The sequence below is a fragment of the Anolis sagrei genome, chromosome 6 (assembly GCF_037176765.1).
Source record: "Anolis sagrei isolate rAnoSag1 chromosome 6, rAnoSag1.mat, whole genome shotgun sequence".
NCBI lineage: Eukaryota > Metazoa > Chordata > Lepidosauria > Squamata > Dactyloidae > Anolis > Anolis sagrei.
In genome coordinates, this window is record NC_090026.1 from 28,232,960 (window position 1) to 28,250,257 (window position 17,298).

General features: G+C 41.2%; 1 protein-coding gene across 1 annotated transcript; it reads left to right on the forward strand.

Moving 5' to 3' along the window:
- Positions 1-2,405: 2,405 nt before the first annotated feature.
- RUVBL2 (RuvB like AAA ATPase 2) lies at positions 2,406-17,197 on the forward strand. The gene is made up of 15 exons (XM_060780718.2): positions 2,406-2,486; positions 6,365-6,413; positions 6,588-6,643; positions 7,759-7,900; positions 8,056-8,185; positions 9,267-9,333; positions 9,459-9,565; positions 9,853-9,946; positions 11,373-11,496; positions 11,716-11,810; positions 11,934-12,052; positions 13,648-13,767; positions 14,993-15,122; positions 16,529-16,643; positions 17,077-17,197. Exons 1-15 carry the CDS (start codon positions 2,472-2,474, stop codon positions 17,100-17,102), a joined length of 1,389 nt encoding a protein of 462 aa, XP_060636701.2. The 5' UTR covers positions 2,406-2,471; the 3' UTR covers positions 17,103-17,197.
- Positions 17,198-17,298: the final 101 nt, after the last annotated feature.

Here is a 17,298-nt window from a genome sequence, read left to right on the forward strand (position 1 = left end):
TATAAGAGTTAGTTCTGGTTTCTATGTGTGACTTTTCTTTGTTTTGCTGTTTTTAAATATATATATATTTATTGTGTTGTTTTATTGCTTGTTAATTTTCTTGATTTTATGGGAGCTTTTGAAAAGTGGAATCAATACTGTAAGATCCCTATAAACATGGAACTTATATCCATGGCTTCACTTATCCACAGCAGAGGAATAATGGTCTCTCTCTGGGAATTTGCTAGGTTTTCCAGGTGATTCTATAGTATGCTTTCCCTGGAAGTTACCATAGGGTTGCATTGGAGGACCTAGTGAATTCCTAGAGATTATATTTCTATAGCAGTAGTTCCCAACCTGTGGCTTGCCAGGTGTTTTGGCCTACAACTCCCAGAAATCCCAGCCAGTTTAGCAGATGTTAAGATGTCTGCGAGTTGAAGGCCAAAACATCTGGGGACCCACAGATTGAGAACTACTCTTCTATAGGAATCTCTAGATCCTCTAGTGTAGTGGTTCTCAACCTGTAAGTCCCCAGATGTTTTGGCCTTCAACTTACAGAAATGCTAGCAGCTGGTAAACTGGCTGGGATTTCTGAGAGTTGTAGGCCAAAACACCTGGGGACCTACAGGTTGAGAACCACTGCTCTAGTGCATCGCTTTGATATGGAAGTCATGTGATTTAATGGCATTCGGTTATATCCCAGTGGATATGGGGGTCCTACTATACATGGAAAATGTATCCTGTTCAAAATGTACTTGCAAGCTACAAACAATGTGAAAACACAGTGTGAAAATGTACAGAATTTTACTGCAAATCTCTTAATTTATCCCACAAACTCAGGGATTTGGGTGTGTTTCTGTGAAATGCCGAAAGCTTCTCTGAAGCACTGTTTATTTTAAAATAAAATATTTTAATCTGAAAAAAATCCTCAAAACTTTTATTGGTAGATGTTGCTTCATTCTTGATAATTTCCCCTTTTGTCACATCAGTTTTCCTTTTGCTTTGTGCATGCTTTCATATAAAATTTATCGTATGGCTAACTATATTTAAACAGGACTTTTTTTGAAGTGGTTTTCAACTGAAATGAAGGCAGAAAGAACCCTAAAGTATGGTGTCATAAAATAGCAATGTTCACTATAAATTTCCCAGTAAAGCAAAGAGTTAGAAGTAGATAACTAGAAATATACCGCCATAGAAACAGTTAGAACATGTGTTTGCGTTTGAACATGAGTCTCCTTGTAGAGAAAAAGTGGGGTAGCAGAAAAAGAAGGGAAAGGAAGGAAAGAAAGGGTGAAAGAAAAAGGAGGGAAGGAAGTGAAAGGAAAGAGAAAGGATGAGAAGAAAGAATCATAGAATCAAAGAGTTGGAAGAGACCTCATGGGCCATCCAGTCCAACCCCCTGCCAAGAAGCAGGAATATTGCATTCAAATCACCCCTGACAGATGGCCATCCAGTCTCTATTTAAAAGCTTCCAAAGAAGGAGCCTCCACCACACTCCGGGGCAGAGAGTTCCACTGCTGAACGGCTCTCACAGTCAGGAATTCTTCCTCATGTTCAGATGGACATGTAGTTTGAAGCCATTGTTTCACGTCCTAGTCTCCAAGGAAGCAGAAAACAAGCTTGCTCCCTCATCCCTGTGGCTTCCTCTCATATTTATACATGGCTATCATATCTCCTCTCAGCCTTCTCTTCTTCAGGCTAAACATGCCCAGCTCCTTAAGCCGCTCCTCATAGGGCTTGTTCTCCAGACCCTTGATCATTTTAGTCGCCCTCCTCTGGACACATTCCAGCTTGTCAATATCTCCCTTAAACTGTGGTGCCCAGAATTGGACACAAGAAGGGATAAAGGAAGGAAGAGAGGAAAGAATGAAGAGGTGAGAAGCTGTATGAGGTAGATGGAGGAAGGAGGGAAGCTGCAAATAGAGTATGTCTACTGTTGCCATGGAAAAATTGTGAGATGGGCCTTCTCAGAGCTGGAGAAGGGAGAAAGCAGGCCTGGGCAACAATGTGGATGTCAAATCCCAGCAGTCTAGCACATGCATGGGCAAACTTGGGCCTTCCTCCAGGTGTTTTGGACTGCAACTCCCACAATTCCTAACAGCCGGTAGGCTGTTAGGAATTGTGGGAGTTGCAGTCCAAAACACCTGGAGGAAGGCCCAAGTTTGCCCATGCTTGCTCTAACATAATTAGACAGGTTGCATTATGTCTAGCTTCTTAGATATTTAACTCATTAATTAATTATCAGGGTAAATAAACATAACAACATTTAAAGCCTCTTTTAATAAACTGGTAAAGAGACTTCACAGACACCTTGTACACAGCTGAGCTGGAATGACTATTACTACAGCAAGGACTACTGGAGGACTGAGGGAGCATAGACGTTGCCTCGGACAGAGCGCCCTGAAAGCTGAGGCCGCTTCCTGTTTCCGGTGCTGAGGAGGCAGGGCCGGCTGCCGCTTAGAGACGGCGCGAGAGACGGCGGGAGCAGCAGCATGGCAACGGTGTCGGTGAGCGACAGCCTTGTTTCCCTCCTTTGAAAATACCCGGATCATCCTTCTTTTATACGAGTTTAGCATCTGATTACTTTCTTTTTCTTCTAACTTGTGAGAGGAATGCCAGAGCAAGCATTCCCCGGTTTTGTTGGGAGTGTAACTCCCATCATCACCTCTTATCTTTGGCTATGTAGTTTATCAGAGGCCTGCAGTGTTGTAGGTGTATTACTATACTTTAGAATAGGCTTGGGCAAACTTGGGCCTTCCTCCAGGTGTTTTGGACTCCAACTCCCACCATTCCTAACAGCCTCAGGCCCCTTCCTTTCCCCCCTCAGCCGCTTAAGCGGCTGAGGGGGGAAAGGAAAGGGCCTGAGGCTGTTAGGAATGGTGGGAGTTGGAGTTCAAAACACCTGGAGGAAGGCCCAAGTTTGCCCATGCCTGCTGTAGAATGAATGCAGTTTGACACCACTTTATCAACCACAGCCCACTGCTGTTGAATCCTCGTCGTTGTCATTTTAGAAGTCCTTTAGACTTCTCTGCTTCAACAAACTACAACTCCCAGTATTGCCATGGCAGTTTAAGTGCTGTCAAACAGCATTAATTCTACTGTGTAGATTGCCTGCTGCTTGTGGCCACTTATTTCTGTGTACGAACCCACATGATCTCTTCGATCATCTGGAGAGGCCCTACTCGCGCTCCCACCTGCATCGCAAGCGCAATTGGTGAGGACAAGAGAGAGGGCCTTCTTGGTGGTGGCCCCTCGACTCTGGAACTCACTCCCTAAGGACATCAAGTATGCCCCAACTCTGGCAGTCTTTAGGAGAAGCTTGAAGACGTGGTTGTTCCAGTGTGCTTTCACAGAATAATGAACCATTAGCACACGGGTCCTTAAACTAAGGCCCGAGGGCCGAATATGGCCCCCCAAGGTCATTTACCCAGCCCTCACTCAGGGTCAACCTAAGTCTGAAATTAGGTTCTTGTGGGTTTTTTCGGGCTATATGGCCATGTTCTAGAGGCATTTCTCCTGACGTTTCACCTGCATCTATGGCAAGCATCCTCAGAGGTGAGGGTCACCTCTGAGGATGCTTGCCATAGATGCAGGCGAAACGTCAGGAGAAATGCCTCTAGAACATGGCCATATAGCCCGAAAAAACCCACAAGAACCTAGTGATTCCAGCCATGAAAGCCTTCGACAATACATTAAGTCTGAAATTACTTGAAAGCACACAACAACAACAACAACAACAACCCGCCAAAACAACAATCTCATCAGCCAAAAGCAAGCCCACACATACCACTGGAATACTAATAAGTTTATACTTGTTAAAATGGTTCTTCATTTTAATTATTGTAATGCTTTAAAGTGGGTTTTTTGCACTACAAATAAGATGTGTGCATAGGAATTCATTCATTTTTTTCCCCAAATTATAATCCAGCCCTCCAACAGTTTGAGGGACTGTGACCTGGCCCTCTGCTTAAAAAGTTTGAAGACCCCTGCCTTAGCATTATGTCCTCCAAAGCACTTTATACTGATTTAGGACTGCTTGTACGTTTCCCCAACGCCCCACCTCCTCTACCTTGTTCATGCCCAGCATTATTTTTAACTTAATTACATTTGGCCCAGCCATAGTTTTTAAATGTGTTTTGTGCCACTGTTCAATGTTTATGCTGTTTTGTGTATGAGATTTATTTTAATTGCTTTGTATTAGTATTTGTATTTTGTTTTGTTTTGTAATTGCTATTGCTTGTATTGATGTATTGTGGTCTCGGCCTCATGTAAGCCGCACCGAGTCCCTTGGCAGATGGTAGAGGGGTATAAATAAAGTATTATTATTATTATTATTATTATTATTATTATTCCATCAGCCCACTTTGGTTGGGATTAAATGTTTACTTTTAAGATGTTTTATTGTATTTTGATAGAATTGTTTAATTGATATGTCATCAGCCCACTTTGGTTGGGATTGAATGTTTGCTTTGAAGCTTCTTATTGTATTTATATTTGAATTGTTTAATTGGTATGTCACGTTTAGTACCGTATGTTTTAATTGATAATTGATATGCTAATTGTTTAAATTGATATATTTTATATGTGTAATGCGGCATTGTATGCCATGGTCTGAAAGCAGCCCTGAGTCCCCCAATTGGGGAGAGAAGGGTGGGGTATAAATGTAGTTTTATAATAATAATAATAATAATAATAATAATAATAATAATCAGAACCAATGCAATTAAGGCCTGGATTGAAAAATCAGCTGATGGTCCAAAAAGTAGACTGTGCAAGGAAGCTGATGAAACCATAGATCATATCCTCAGTTGTTGCAAGAAAATCGCACAGATGGAGTACAAACAAAGACACAACTCTGTGGCCCAAATGATTCACTGGAACTTATGTCACAAGTACCACCTGCCAGCAGTAAAGAATTGGTGGGACCATAAACCCGCAAAGGTTGTGGAAAATGAACATGCAAAAATACTGTTGGACTTTCGAATCCAGACTGACAAAGTGTTGGAACACAATACACCTGACATCACGATTGTGGAAAAGAAAAAAGTTTGAATTATTGATGTCGCCATACCAGGTGACAGTTACACTGAGGAAAAACAGCAGGAAAAACTCTGCCACTCTCAGGACCTCAAAATTGAACTGCAAAGGCTCTGGCATAAACCAGTACAGGTGGTCCCAGTGGTCATTGGCGTACTGGGTGCCGTGCCAAAAGATCCCAGCCGGCATTTGGAAACAATAAACATCAACAAAATCACGATCTATCAACTACAAAAGGCCACCTTACTTGGATCTGTGTGCATCATTCGAAAATACATCACACAGTCCTAGACACTTGGGAAGTGTTCGATTTGTGATTTTTGATACGAAATCCAGCATGTAGATCTCGTTTGCTGTGACATACTGTGCTTTTGTGTCAGAATAATAATAATAGATTCTTCCAAAGAGGAAGATATTATAGCGTAAGTGGTTCGTATACTTGTCTAGTCCTCCCAGGCCTCTTCCAGACAGCTGTGTGAAATCCACATTGAGCTGGATTACATGGCAGTGTGGATTCAGATAATCAGTGGGTTCATTTCTTTTGGGAAAAAAAATCAAGTTTCTGGATTCAGAATTCATTCATCCAAAAATATATCTTTTGCACTTGACTCTCAGCAGCAGTGTTGCAGATGCTACTAACATTTAAAGTAGACCCACAAGTGTAAAGCCTGCTGTCCGGTTTTAAACCATCTAAGGGCCCTTCCACACAGCCATATAACCCAGAATATCAAGGAAGATAATTCACAATATCTGCTTTGAGTTGGGTTATCTGAGTCCACACTGCCATATAATCCAGTTCAATGTGGATTTAATACAGCTGTGTGGAAGGAGCCTAAGAAGATGGGTTTGAGTTAGAATGAATGTAGTTTGACACCATTTTAACTGCCATGGCTCAATGCTATGGAATCGTGCTTTGGGGAGGTACCAGCATCTTTTGACACTGAAGGTTAAGGGCCTTGTAAAACTGCAGTGTCCATGAGTCCATAACATTAAGACACGGCAGTTCAGTTGGGGTGAAATGGCATTAATTCTGCAGAGAACGGAAAAGCCTTATCTGACATTAATTCTAGACACCAATGCTCTTACCACTACACAAACCTGGTTTGTTTGTGTTTCTGTGTTTATATGCTTCCACATACGTCTACCAAAATTTGTGTTATTGAGCTACTGAAAGGGATGCCCTATTGACTCTGGGAAAGTAGTTTTGTTTAGCTTCTTTCCAGAGTGTACATTTGATATTAATTGTGGATATGTATTGTTTCTTCTTAAAAATTGATTTACATGGGGATAGGGGGAAATAAACTTCAGGGATTTGGTAAATCTCACTGAGTATTCGCTCCTTCCTCAGGCAACCAAGGTCCCTGAAGTCCGAGATGTCACACGAATTGAACGCATTGGTGAGTTTCCATGGTCTTCTGTTCTTGGGTTTGCCCCCAAATGCTTCCATGGAAATGGATAACTAAGATCAGCTCATGGTGAAAGGGCAGCATAAGACTAAATGTGGCTTTAGTTCTGAATCTATTTGCATATTGATTCATCACCCTCATTCAGTGTCATGTCTTTGTCTCTAGGTGCCCACTCCCACATCAGAGGGCTTGGCTTGGATGACACATTGGAACCCCGACAGGTACTTAGAAGAAGTAACTTTTGGTGTCATGCTGGATTAGGACCTATATAGTTAATAAGAGCAGATCAGATGAGAAAGCTAGGAGGTTCCAGGTGTACAAGCAGCATGGAGAACCTTAGACCTCTCTGTTGTTTGTGTGAAGGAAGTACACATATGCAACTTAAGGGTGACCTTTTCTGAAATATCTAAGAGATTTCTTCTCTATGAATTTACTGTATATTTTAGTTTATCCCATGGAAGTTAACTGCCTTTCCTGTCTCCGACTGTAGATGATAAACAACTGTGGTCCTCCATAATCCTTTACAACTGACTAGCTAAATAGGGTTGATGGAGATTGTAAACCAAAAACATATGGGAGCTTGTAGTCACTCATTCCTATGCTACTGTGCGTGGAAGAGATAACTTTCTGGGTTCTGATTTTTACACACTCTACATTTCTTTGTTTATGTAACAAAATTTGAAACATTTCCTGTTCCTGGTTTGAAAGTGTTATTTCCTGCTTAATTGAGTGGTACTTACATTGAAATTATTTGTTATACTCCAGAAACTTCGTTTTTGTGGCTTCCACAAACTAGGTTGAATTGGTTGAGAATCTGTGAGATACTCATTGGAAAACTCTAGCAAAATGTCCCTCCCTCAAAAAAGAAAGTTTGTGCAGTTTAATAAACTTTTCCCCATTTTTTAAACAATAGAACCTATTAGGAAATGACATTCATAACTCAGGAATCAAAAATGGTGTTACAGAGGGTTATCTTATTCCAGCCAGTTTGCTTAAAAGGCTAGTTGACATTGGAAAATGCACAGATTTGCCCCTCTAACTGCATTTGTGTAAATGGGGATATAAAGGGGAATGAAAATGAATTCAGTAACTAGAACGAAAGGCATGGGTATTCATGAAGGATTCTTAATTTTTTACACAGCTTGGTGATTGTAGATTGGCAAGGTGAGGAAAATAGGGAGAGCGATCAATTGAGAGTGAGGGTAAAAGGACAAAGACTTTTGTATACCAGTAGGAGGAATGTATGTTTTTGGTGTAGAAATGAGGATGGGTGAAGATGTGGTACTGCTTTGTCTTCCTATTTCTCCACTTCCCCTTCTGTGTTTTCCCGTGCTAGGTATCACAGGGAATGGTCGGTCAATTAGCTGCTCGTCGCGCTGCTGGTGTGATCTTGGAAATGATCAAGGAGGGCAAAATTGCTGGTCGGGCTGTCCTGATTGCTGGGCAGCCAGGCACAGGAAAAACTGCCATTGCCATGGGTAAGGATCTGATGCCAGAATCCCGGAGAGGTTTGCTGATTACTGCATAGGAATAGCTTTGCAAATTTGTGGTTTTCCTATTCTGGTGTCTCTTCTCGAGTTGAATGCTCTCAGCTGTATCTCTGTGTTAAGCAAACTTTGCTCTCCTTTCTCAGGAATGGCACAGGCGCTGGGCCTTGACACACCTTTCACAGCCATTGCTGGCAGCGAGATCTTCTCCTTGGAGATGAGCAAGACAGAAGCACTGACTCAGGCCTTTCGCCGTTCCATTGGTGTCCGCATCAAGTGAGAAGTGTCTGGGTTACCTTTGTTCTCTATGGGTGGCTTGGCATTTAGTGTACGAATATGGAAAGATGTGGCTCTCTAGAAAACATTGAATAGGTTTTTCCTTTACTTCTCACCATTGACTATACTGCTGTAAGTGATATGTGTTCAAGTTTAACAATATTCAGAGTCGCATCCCAATTCCTAGTTCAGTGGCTTCAGTAAGAAAGAAAGGGGCTGAGAAGTTGAAACTGGAACTAGGTGAATTAAACCAGAAATAAGGAAATGAACAACCAGGATCTTAGAGCATTGGAAAACTAGTAGATTTTGGCAGTTGACCAAAAACATGTTTATAGCTTGTATTCTAGCATTCAACTTTTGTAAAATTGTATATGCTGTCCTTAATGTTACTTTGATAGATAAAAGTGATTATAATAGATTGAAAAATTGCAGATAAAATAGTGTACGCCCACGGATTAGAGTAGGAATGAATGCTTGCATGATTACCCAAATATTACTCAAATATAAGCCGAGCCACCTAATTTTCCTCAAATATAAGCCGAGCCATCTAATTTTCCCACAAAAAACTGGGAAAACATATTGATTTGAGTATAAGCTGAGGGTGGGAAATGCAGCAGCTACTGGTGAATTTCAAAATAAAAATAGATACCAATAAAATTACATTAATTTGAGGTATCAGTAGGTTAAATATTTTTGAATATTTACATAAAACTAATATAAGAGAGGACTGTCTAACTCGGATTAAACCATTATTCTAACCTTCAATGTAAATGTTCTCATGTATCCTTCCAATAATAATAAAGAGAGTAAAATAATAAATGTAATACTACTACTACTAACAACAACAACAACAACAACAGAGTAAAATAATGAATAACCTTGACTCGAGTAAAAGCAAAGGGGGTTTTTTCAGCCTTAAAAAAAGGCTGAAAAAGTTTATACTGAAGGGTTATACTGTACTTGCTTTTTCAGTTATATTTCCAGCTTTGTAGGAGCAGGGTCTTAACTGGTTTGAACTATTATTTACTTTACCTTTTATCTCCTTCAACTGGTTTGACAATCTGTGCTTTTATACTTACAGGGAGGAAACAGAAATAATTGAAAGTGAAGTGGTAGAGATCCAAATAGATCGCCCAGCAACTGGTACTGTAAGTAGAGTCTGGGACAGACTTTGCTATGTCCATTTGACTAGTAATGATGGCACTATCTTCAACATGCTGTTTATTAAAAATAACAGCTATTAGAAGAGATTGTTCTCCTTCTCCACATGCAGGGTGCAAAGGTGGGAAAACTTACATTGAAAACAACTGAAATGGAAACAATCTATGACTTGGGCACCAAGATGATTGAGTCACTGACCAAAGAAAAAGTGCAGGCTGGGTAAGTGGGTGATATACAGGTCTCGGGACTCTTGAATTCTCTATAGCAAAGGGCTTGTCATCACCTGATGCTGAAGCCAGACACAGAGGGTTTGTTACCATAAGTGCTCTGGGAGCCTAATTAATGCAGATGCAAAATCAGACATGGGAAAAGAGTGAACCCTTCAAAACATTCTTTTAAAGTTCCTGAGAACTTACCTTCTTTTTCTGGAGTCGTCATTTGGAGTTTGTAGTTATCTTTCTTCCAGGGGGAAAAAAGTATTAAGGCTTCCTTTTTCTGTTCCTCAGAGATGTAATCACTATCGACAAAGCCACTGGGAAGATTACTAAACTTGGACGTTCTTTTACTCGCGCACGAGACTACGATGCCATGGGTTCACAGGTATGGTAGTGGGGTTAAGATATACTGATCCCAAGGTTGAGCTGTAAATGTGGCAGACTGCAGCCTTTACAACTCATAACTGAATGGTGGAATATCTGTTTTGCATGCAGGCTATCTTTATTTCATTCCCACTTTGAGCCATGAAGGGAGGCGGGTAACGAAAATGTATTACTGTTATCCCCAAATATCTCCATGGGGAGTGGTTTAGGCCTCAATACAGCATCCCCTCAGCATAGTATAAATATTGGCATATAAATCTATGCTATGCTGAGCCATATACTCCTCCTCTCAGCCTTGTCATTGTCCTGTACAGCCATTTCATGTCTCACAGCAAGCAGGCAGGTTTTGAGGTGTGTCTTGTTGGGCAAGTGGGTTTATTAACAAAAGACCCTCCTCATAAATGTACAGCAGAGTAAATTATTAGCACCAGTAGCCAAAAGTGACAAAATAACAGAAACACACAGACCAATTTTATATCTTCCATGGAAGGCTTTTCTTTGTAGTAAAATAATATGGTTGCACTATTTACAAGAACAAGGTTTCCATAACACAAATAAAGTTCTGTATACTTCCTTCTTTGTTTCCATGCTGGGATTCTTTCTCATGCATATAACAATTTTGCTCTCACAGAGCGTCTTCTCACACTAAACTGACACTGAGGCCTACTCATGCTAAGGCCTACTAACACACTGAGGCCCTTCTTCCACAAAGACCTCTCACAGGCTGAGGACTACTAAGCTACAGATGCACCTGCTTATATTGAACTTTATCTTCTCACACTGAATTTACACAGCAGCCTTCACGCACTGAAGCTTCACACATGATGGCCTTCAACCTGGGACTTCTCTCACCAAAGCTTCTCATACCAAGCCTTCTCAAACTGAGACCTACTAACACTGAGGCCTACCTCCCACTGAGGCCTTCTCACAACAAGGGTTCTCTCAAACTGACACCTCTCTCACACTGAGGCCTTCTAACACTGAGGCTCTTCTTCCACAGAGACCTCTCACAGACTGAGGGCTACTAAGCTACAGGCACACCTGCTTACATAGAAATACAGCTTTTGCTGAGTCATTGCATCCCTTTAACCCTTTCAGTGCTTGGTTCACATTTTGTAATTAAAAATAGCTAGTTAATTTTGAATATTTCTCTCATATCTGTATAAACTCCCCATAATTAGATATGGCATGATTTACAATGGAGTTGTGACCCTGGGAGGAGAGCAGTGGATCTCAGGATTGTTGTAGTCCTTTTGGGTCTGGTTATGGGGTATGTAGCTAGACTGTCCTCCAAGCCAACCTTCTCACCAAGAAACATGTAATGGCTTTGTGGCACAATGTCAAGAAACAGGGTTTTGGATGCTGCTCAGAGTTTACAGGCTTGGAAGCTGTGCCTTCAGTCCTTTAATTGCATTTTTCTCTGTCAGACAAAGTTTGTGCAATGTCCTGATGGAGAGCTGCAGAAGCGCAAGGAAGTGGTGCACACAGTCTCGTTGCATGAAATTGATGTCATCAACAGCCGCACGCAAGGCTTCCTGGCCCTATTCTCCGGTATGAGGATGGGGAAGGACTTCTGGGAGAAAGGGATAAGGTTGGAAAATTGGATATGTTGTGTCAGCGAAAAGAAGTGGGATATATATGTTGGCATTATATCAGGCATGGGAAAACCTTTGGACTTCTCACCTTTAGGGATTATATTTGCAAGGGGGAGATATTGACAATGTGGGAAAGTCATTTCTCATAACCATCCTACCCTATGTGTGTCCCTAGGTGATACCGGAGAAATAAAGTCAGAGGTCCGGGAGCAGATCAATGCCAAAGTAGCTGAGTGGCGAGAGGAGGGCAAGGCTGAGGTGATCCCAGGGGTGAGTTCTATGTTTTGAGGCACATTAATATTCGTATGCCCGCTTTTTCCATACCACTTTGATTGGAGGGTTGTAAGGGTTCTTTTCTTCCATTCAGTGTGATTTCTTCTCCCTTCCCCTCAGGTTCTGTTTATTGATGAAGTCCACATGCTGGATATTGAGTGTTTTTCCTTTCTCAACCGGGCCTTGGAGAGTGACATGGCACCTGTCCTCATCATGGCTACCAATCGAGGCATCACAAGGTTAGACTGATCACTATAGCACAGATTTTCACAACATGCCGTTTGGATGTGAGGGACCAGTAGTGTAAGTGGCTATAGTCTCGAGAAACGAATTCTGCACCAAGATACATGACTTGGCATATTCTTCTCTGTTGTGCATCAGCCACAGAATAAGCTGTGTCAGACACCTAAATGCTTCCTTTCACTACTGAAAATCCTGCTGTAATCATGGCTCCCCGTCATAGAGCCTGACATCACTTAGAACAACCTTGATAGTCATTTTAATGTATTTTAATTGCCTTTTCTAGGCTTTATGTTTAAATAGTTAATTTGTGTTATCGGTATAATTAGATATATTCAATTGTTTGTGTTTGGTCCTCATTTTATTGTTAATTTCTCTTTTATCACAAGTTTATGGTTATTATTTTTGTATTTTTTTTCGTGTCAGGATTGACTTGAGAAACTGCAAGTCGCTTCTAATGTGAGAGAATTGGCCGTCTGCAAGGATGTTGCCCAGGGGACGCCCAGATGTTTTGATGTTTTACCATCCTAGGGGGAGGCTTCTTTCATGTCCCTGCATGGGGAGCTGGAGCTGACAGAGGGAGCTCATCCACACTCTCCCCAAATTCGAACCTCCAGCCTGTCAGCCTTCAGAAAACTCTCATCTATTCTCCTCAGAAACTATCCACTACTGCTAGCTTCAGGAGCAATCACTTACCCTTCAAATTTTAAATATGAACTTTGTTGTTGGGAAATCAAGTTCGTACCTGGGTAGAGATAGACGCAAGACCAGTAAATGAATAAGTACCATTTCTCTGAAGCAATAGCGTGGACATTAATTCTGTGGGGTTCCTTGCTCAAACAGGAAGACAACCCAGCATCCCCCAGCTGACAGAAAGTTAGGACATGTTAATGCTAAAGAGACATTTGAAGCAGCTTGGGTGCAACTGCGCAGTTACTGTTTTGATTACAGTAGCCATATTGAGTTGTAGAGAGTTGTAATTCAAAGAAGCAATGTTTCCTTTCTCTGTAATTAGGGGAAGGGTATTTAGGGTATGAGCATGATATATTTTAGTTTTTTCCAAGAAAAAACCCTCTAGCTGTGTTGATAATATAAATCCCACAATGTCCAATAAATTAGTAGCCATCATAGCAGAGGGTTATGGCGCACTGTATTCCAACAGTAATGTGTAATGGGTTTTAGAGGCATGATGATCATGAGGGTGATGATTGATTTGCTTTATTTGTATCCTATCTTTCTTCCCGAAGGGACTCAAGGCGGCAAAGAGCCACACACTTCAATCAGTTTAAAACAAAGCACATACAAAAATAAAAACAATTAAATAGTACTGTGTGTGTTAGGTTAAAAATGCAGCTAAAATACAGTTAATACAATTAAAATGCATTTTAAAAGACTCAATTCCCCCCAAAATCCCATCCACAACCTTCGCAGCAACGTGCCCCCTTGTGAATAGAGCTGAACATGACCACAAATGCTGAGGTCTCGCCTTATGTGCCTGTATTTTCTTTTAAAAGATTTCTGTACTTCCCATGCTTCACTCTGGCTTAATGGCCCTGCAGCTGTCCCTCCTTCACTGCATTCTTCTTTGGCATAGGATTCGTGGCACCAACTATCAGAGCCCTCATGGCATCCCTATTGACTTGCTGGATCGCATGCTCATCATCTCAACCTCTCCCTACAGTGATAAGGAAACTAAACAGATCCTCAAAATCCGGTAAGGGCTTTACAGTTATTGTATACCTTTAAGACAATTCTTATTTGGAATAGCAATCTTTCAAGCCTCCACTATTTGTTTGTTAATGTATATATTTGCTAAATTGTATTGTATGTATATATTGATTTACCAGTTTGACTGACCTCTTTGTTGTGGGAGGGACATGTGATTGTAGTGAGTATGTTCAGACTCAAGAGTCCCATTTTATCTGTATGTTTTTGGACTTCAGTGGAATCAGATGTCTTTTGGACTTATGCAGTAACAGTTTACTATATGTTTGCTTTGAGAAGCAGTGAGTACAGCTATACAGTTTGGACTTTTTATAAGATGTATACAAAAGACCTTGGAGCATGGTCTATTGATTGAGAATGATGCCCTGTGTTCTCAACACAGAGAAAGTACATCCTGTCTATAACTGAACTTTAATAAAAAAATGTGCCAGTGTGCTGAATTAATACAAGATGTTTGTGAGTAAACAAGATAGGCTTTTTTTAAAAGAAGCCTTTTTTTTTAACTCTGGGTGCATATTTTTAGACTAAGAGGTTTCAAGTGAGAGCATATGTTTTGGGCAACTTCAAAAAAACATTTTCAAAACTGCTAGTTAAGTATATATATGTTTTGTGCACTGGCATGTCTTTGTCCCTGGCAGTTCAAAGATGTGGTTTATCAGTTTAACAGCTGAGTTACCTGTGTGCCATTACATGAATGCTTGTGCACATCACTTTTTCAAAGGTTGATTTCTAACAGGGTCATGCCTTTCCTTGACTAGTGGTGTTCAAAAGGTAGTCTCCAGATATTCATGGAGATTCACAATTAACAAAAGGATATGACATCATTTTTCTTTTCAAAACAGTTATGAATGCCATTTTTCCAAAAGTTCTGACATATGGAGATCCTAAGGTGACCCTGTCATAAGGTTTTCTTGGTAAGATTTGCTGCAAGGGGCTTTACCTTGCCTTCTCGGAGGCTAAGGGTGTGACTTATCGAGGATTATTCAGTGAGTTTCCATGGCTGAATGGAGATTTGAACCTTAGCCTCCATTGTCTGAATCCAATGTTACACTGGTTCTGGTACAGTACTTTTTCTGCCAAGAAAAGGAACTTTTGCATTTCCATTCCCTTACGACATCCATCTTCCTTCTCACAATTATTATTTCTATTTGTTCCTTGGTGTCTTCTGTGGGGTTGAGAGGAGGCTTTTAAGTGCTATCCCTTTTTCCTTGCAGATGTGAAGAGGAAGATGTTGAAATGAATGAAGATGCCTACACAGTGCTCACTCGGATTGGCCTGGAGACCTCCCTGCGCTACGCCATCCAGCTCATCACAGCAGCCAACCTGGTGTGCCGCAAAAGAAAGGTGAGCTCTGATCCTGGAGAGTCCTATGGGAAAGTAGCCCTTTAAGGAACTTTAAAAATATGGACCAGTTTCCAGCATTCTGGTTATCTATATGTCAAAGTAACCTGTATGATTTCCCCCATTCTCAGCTTGACCTGCGACCCCAAGAATGTCTTACTGTGCAAACATACCAAGAGCATCTTGTTTAATTGTTGTTGTTTGGGCATGGAACAGGCATCTTCAAATTGCGGCCCTTCAGCTGTTTGGGCCTTCAACTTTCAGAATTCCTAATAATTGAACAAGCTCATTAGGGCTTCTGGGAGTTGGAGGCCCAAACAGCTGAAGGGCCGCAGTTTGGGAATGTCTGACATGGATTAATACCAATTATGTAAGCTTCCCTGTGTCCCCTTCGGGGTGAGAAGGGCAGGATATAAATGTAAATAAATAAATAAGTATTCCTGTAAAAATATTCTTTAAACTGGTCAGAAACTGAGATTAGAATTGATAGCAAGGCTACTTGATACTTTTGTTAATGGTCTCAAGTTGTTGGATATTTATTTATTTATCGTGTCATCAGCAACCAGACATTTGTATTACATTTTTAACAAAAACAAACAAACAAGCAAACAGACAAAACACAGAATTTGCAAGCTTGTTAGTTGATTATTAAGATTGGCTCTGCATGTTGTGGTGCCAGAGCACAGTCTGTTCAGCGCCTTCCAAGTCTCCCAGTTTTCAGTGTGCCCAGGGGGGAGTCTCTCATTTGGTCTCAGCCATTGATTGAGGTTCTGGGTTTGAGCCTGCCACTTTTGGACTCTCGCTTGCTGGGGTGTTCCAACGAGTGTTTCTGTAGATCTTAAAAACTATTTCTTGATTTAAGTCGTTGACATGCTGGCTGATACCCAAACAAGGGATGGGCTGGAGATGTCACTGCCTTGGTCCTTTCACTATTGGCTGCTACTTCCCGGTGGATGTCAGGTGGTGCAATACCGGCTAGACAGTGTAATTTCTCCAGTGGTGTAGCACGCAGACACACCGTGATAATGTGGCATGTCTCATTAAGAGTCACGTCCACTGTTTTAGCATGGTGAGATGTGTTCCACACCGCATGCATACTCAGCAGCAGAGTAGCATAGCGCAAGGGCAGATGTCTTCACTGTGTCTGGTAAGTTGTTGGATAGATTATGGGTATATGTTGAAACTAGACATATAGAAGGATCTTCAAATTCTTGGTGAGCTGAGGGATAGAAAGCAAGGAATGTTTGGAAGCTGAGAGTATGTGGCTCTGTTGTCTTCACTTTAGTTGTTGCTCTCTGCCTTGGAATATGGAAGCTTTCTTTCTTTTTACCCCGGAGTCGGCGTGAGGACCTTCATTGGCCGGTCCCATTTCTGCAGGGAGCACTAACTCTCTCCCTTCTCATCCACAGGGGACTGAGGTTCAAGTGGATGACATCAAGCGTGTGTACTCATTGTTCCTGGACGAGTCACGCTCCACTCAGTACATGAAAGAATACCAGGATGCCTTTATGTTCAACGAAGTCAGTGAGTAAATTTGTAGCCACAGAGGGTGGGGAAGGAGAATTGATTCATATCTCACTGGGGTCAGCCAGGCCATTCTTTTGCTTTTGATGCAAAGTCAAGGAGTACAGAAAGCATTACCAAAATTTTTGAAAAGACCCCGCTTTATCAAAAAATATACAAGGTGGCTTTTCACTGACACGACAGTTGAGTTCTTAGTTTTGCTTTTGAGGTTTATCATAAATGTTTTTGCCAAAAATGACAAGAACCAGTTAAATATCCTGCCTCAATTCCTGTGGCTATATTTGAACCTCCCTTGCCACGTTTGCTCCTTTCCCAGACGTTTGCTCCTTTCCCAGACATGTATATAAAAATCCTATGTACAGCAAGAACTAGTTATGATCATTCATACCCAGTTCCTCCCTTTCTAAACCTCATTTGTTTTGTTTCTTTTCAGAGGGAGACACCATGGACACGTCTTGAGGGCCTCTGCATACCTGATTTTGTTTGAGTGTGTGAGAATGGATGTTCTTTTATTATTAATTTGTTTTGTAAAATAAACCTTTTGGGGAAAATGACTGTTGTACAGTTAAGTATGTTGTTGCTCCTAGGAACCTTCCCTTTTTTAAAGGGAGATGTCATAATTATTTAACTGTCTTTCTTCATACCAATATAATGG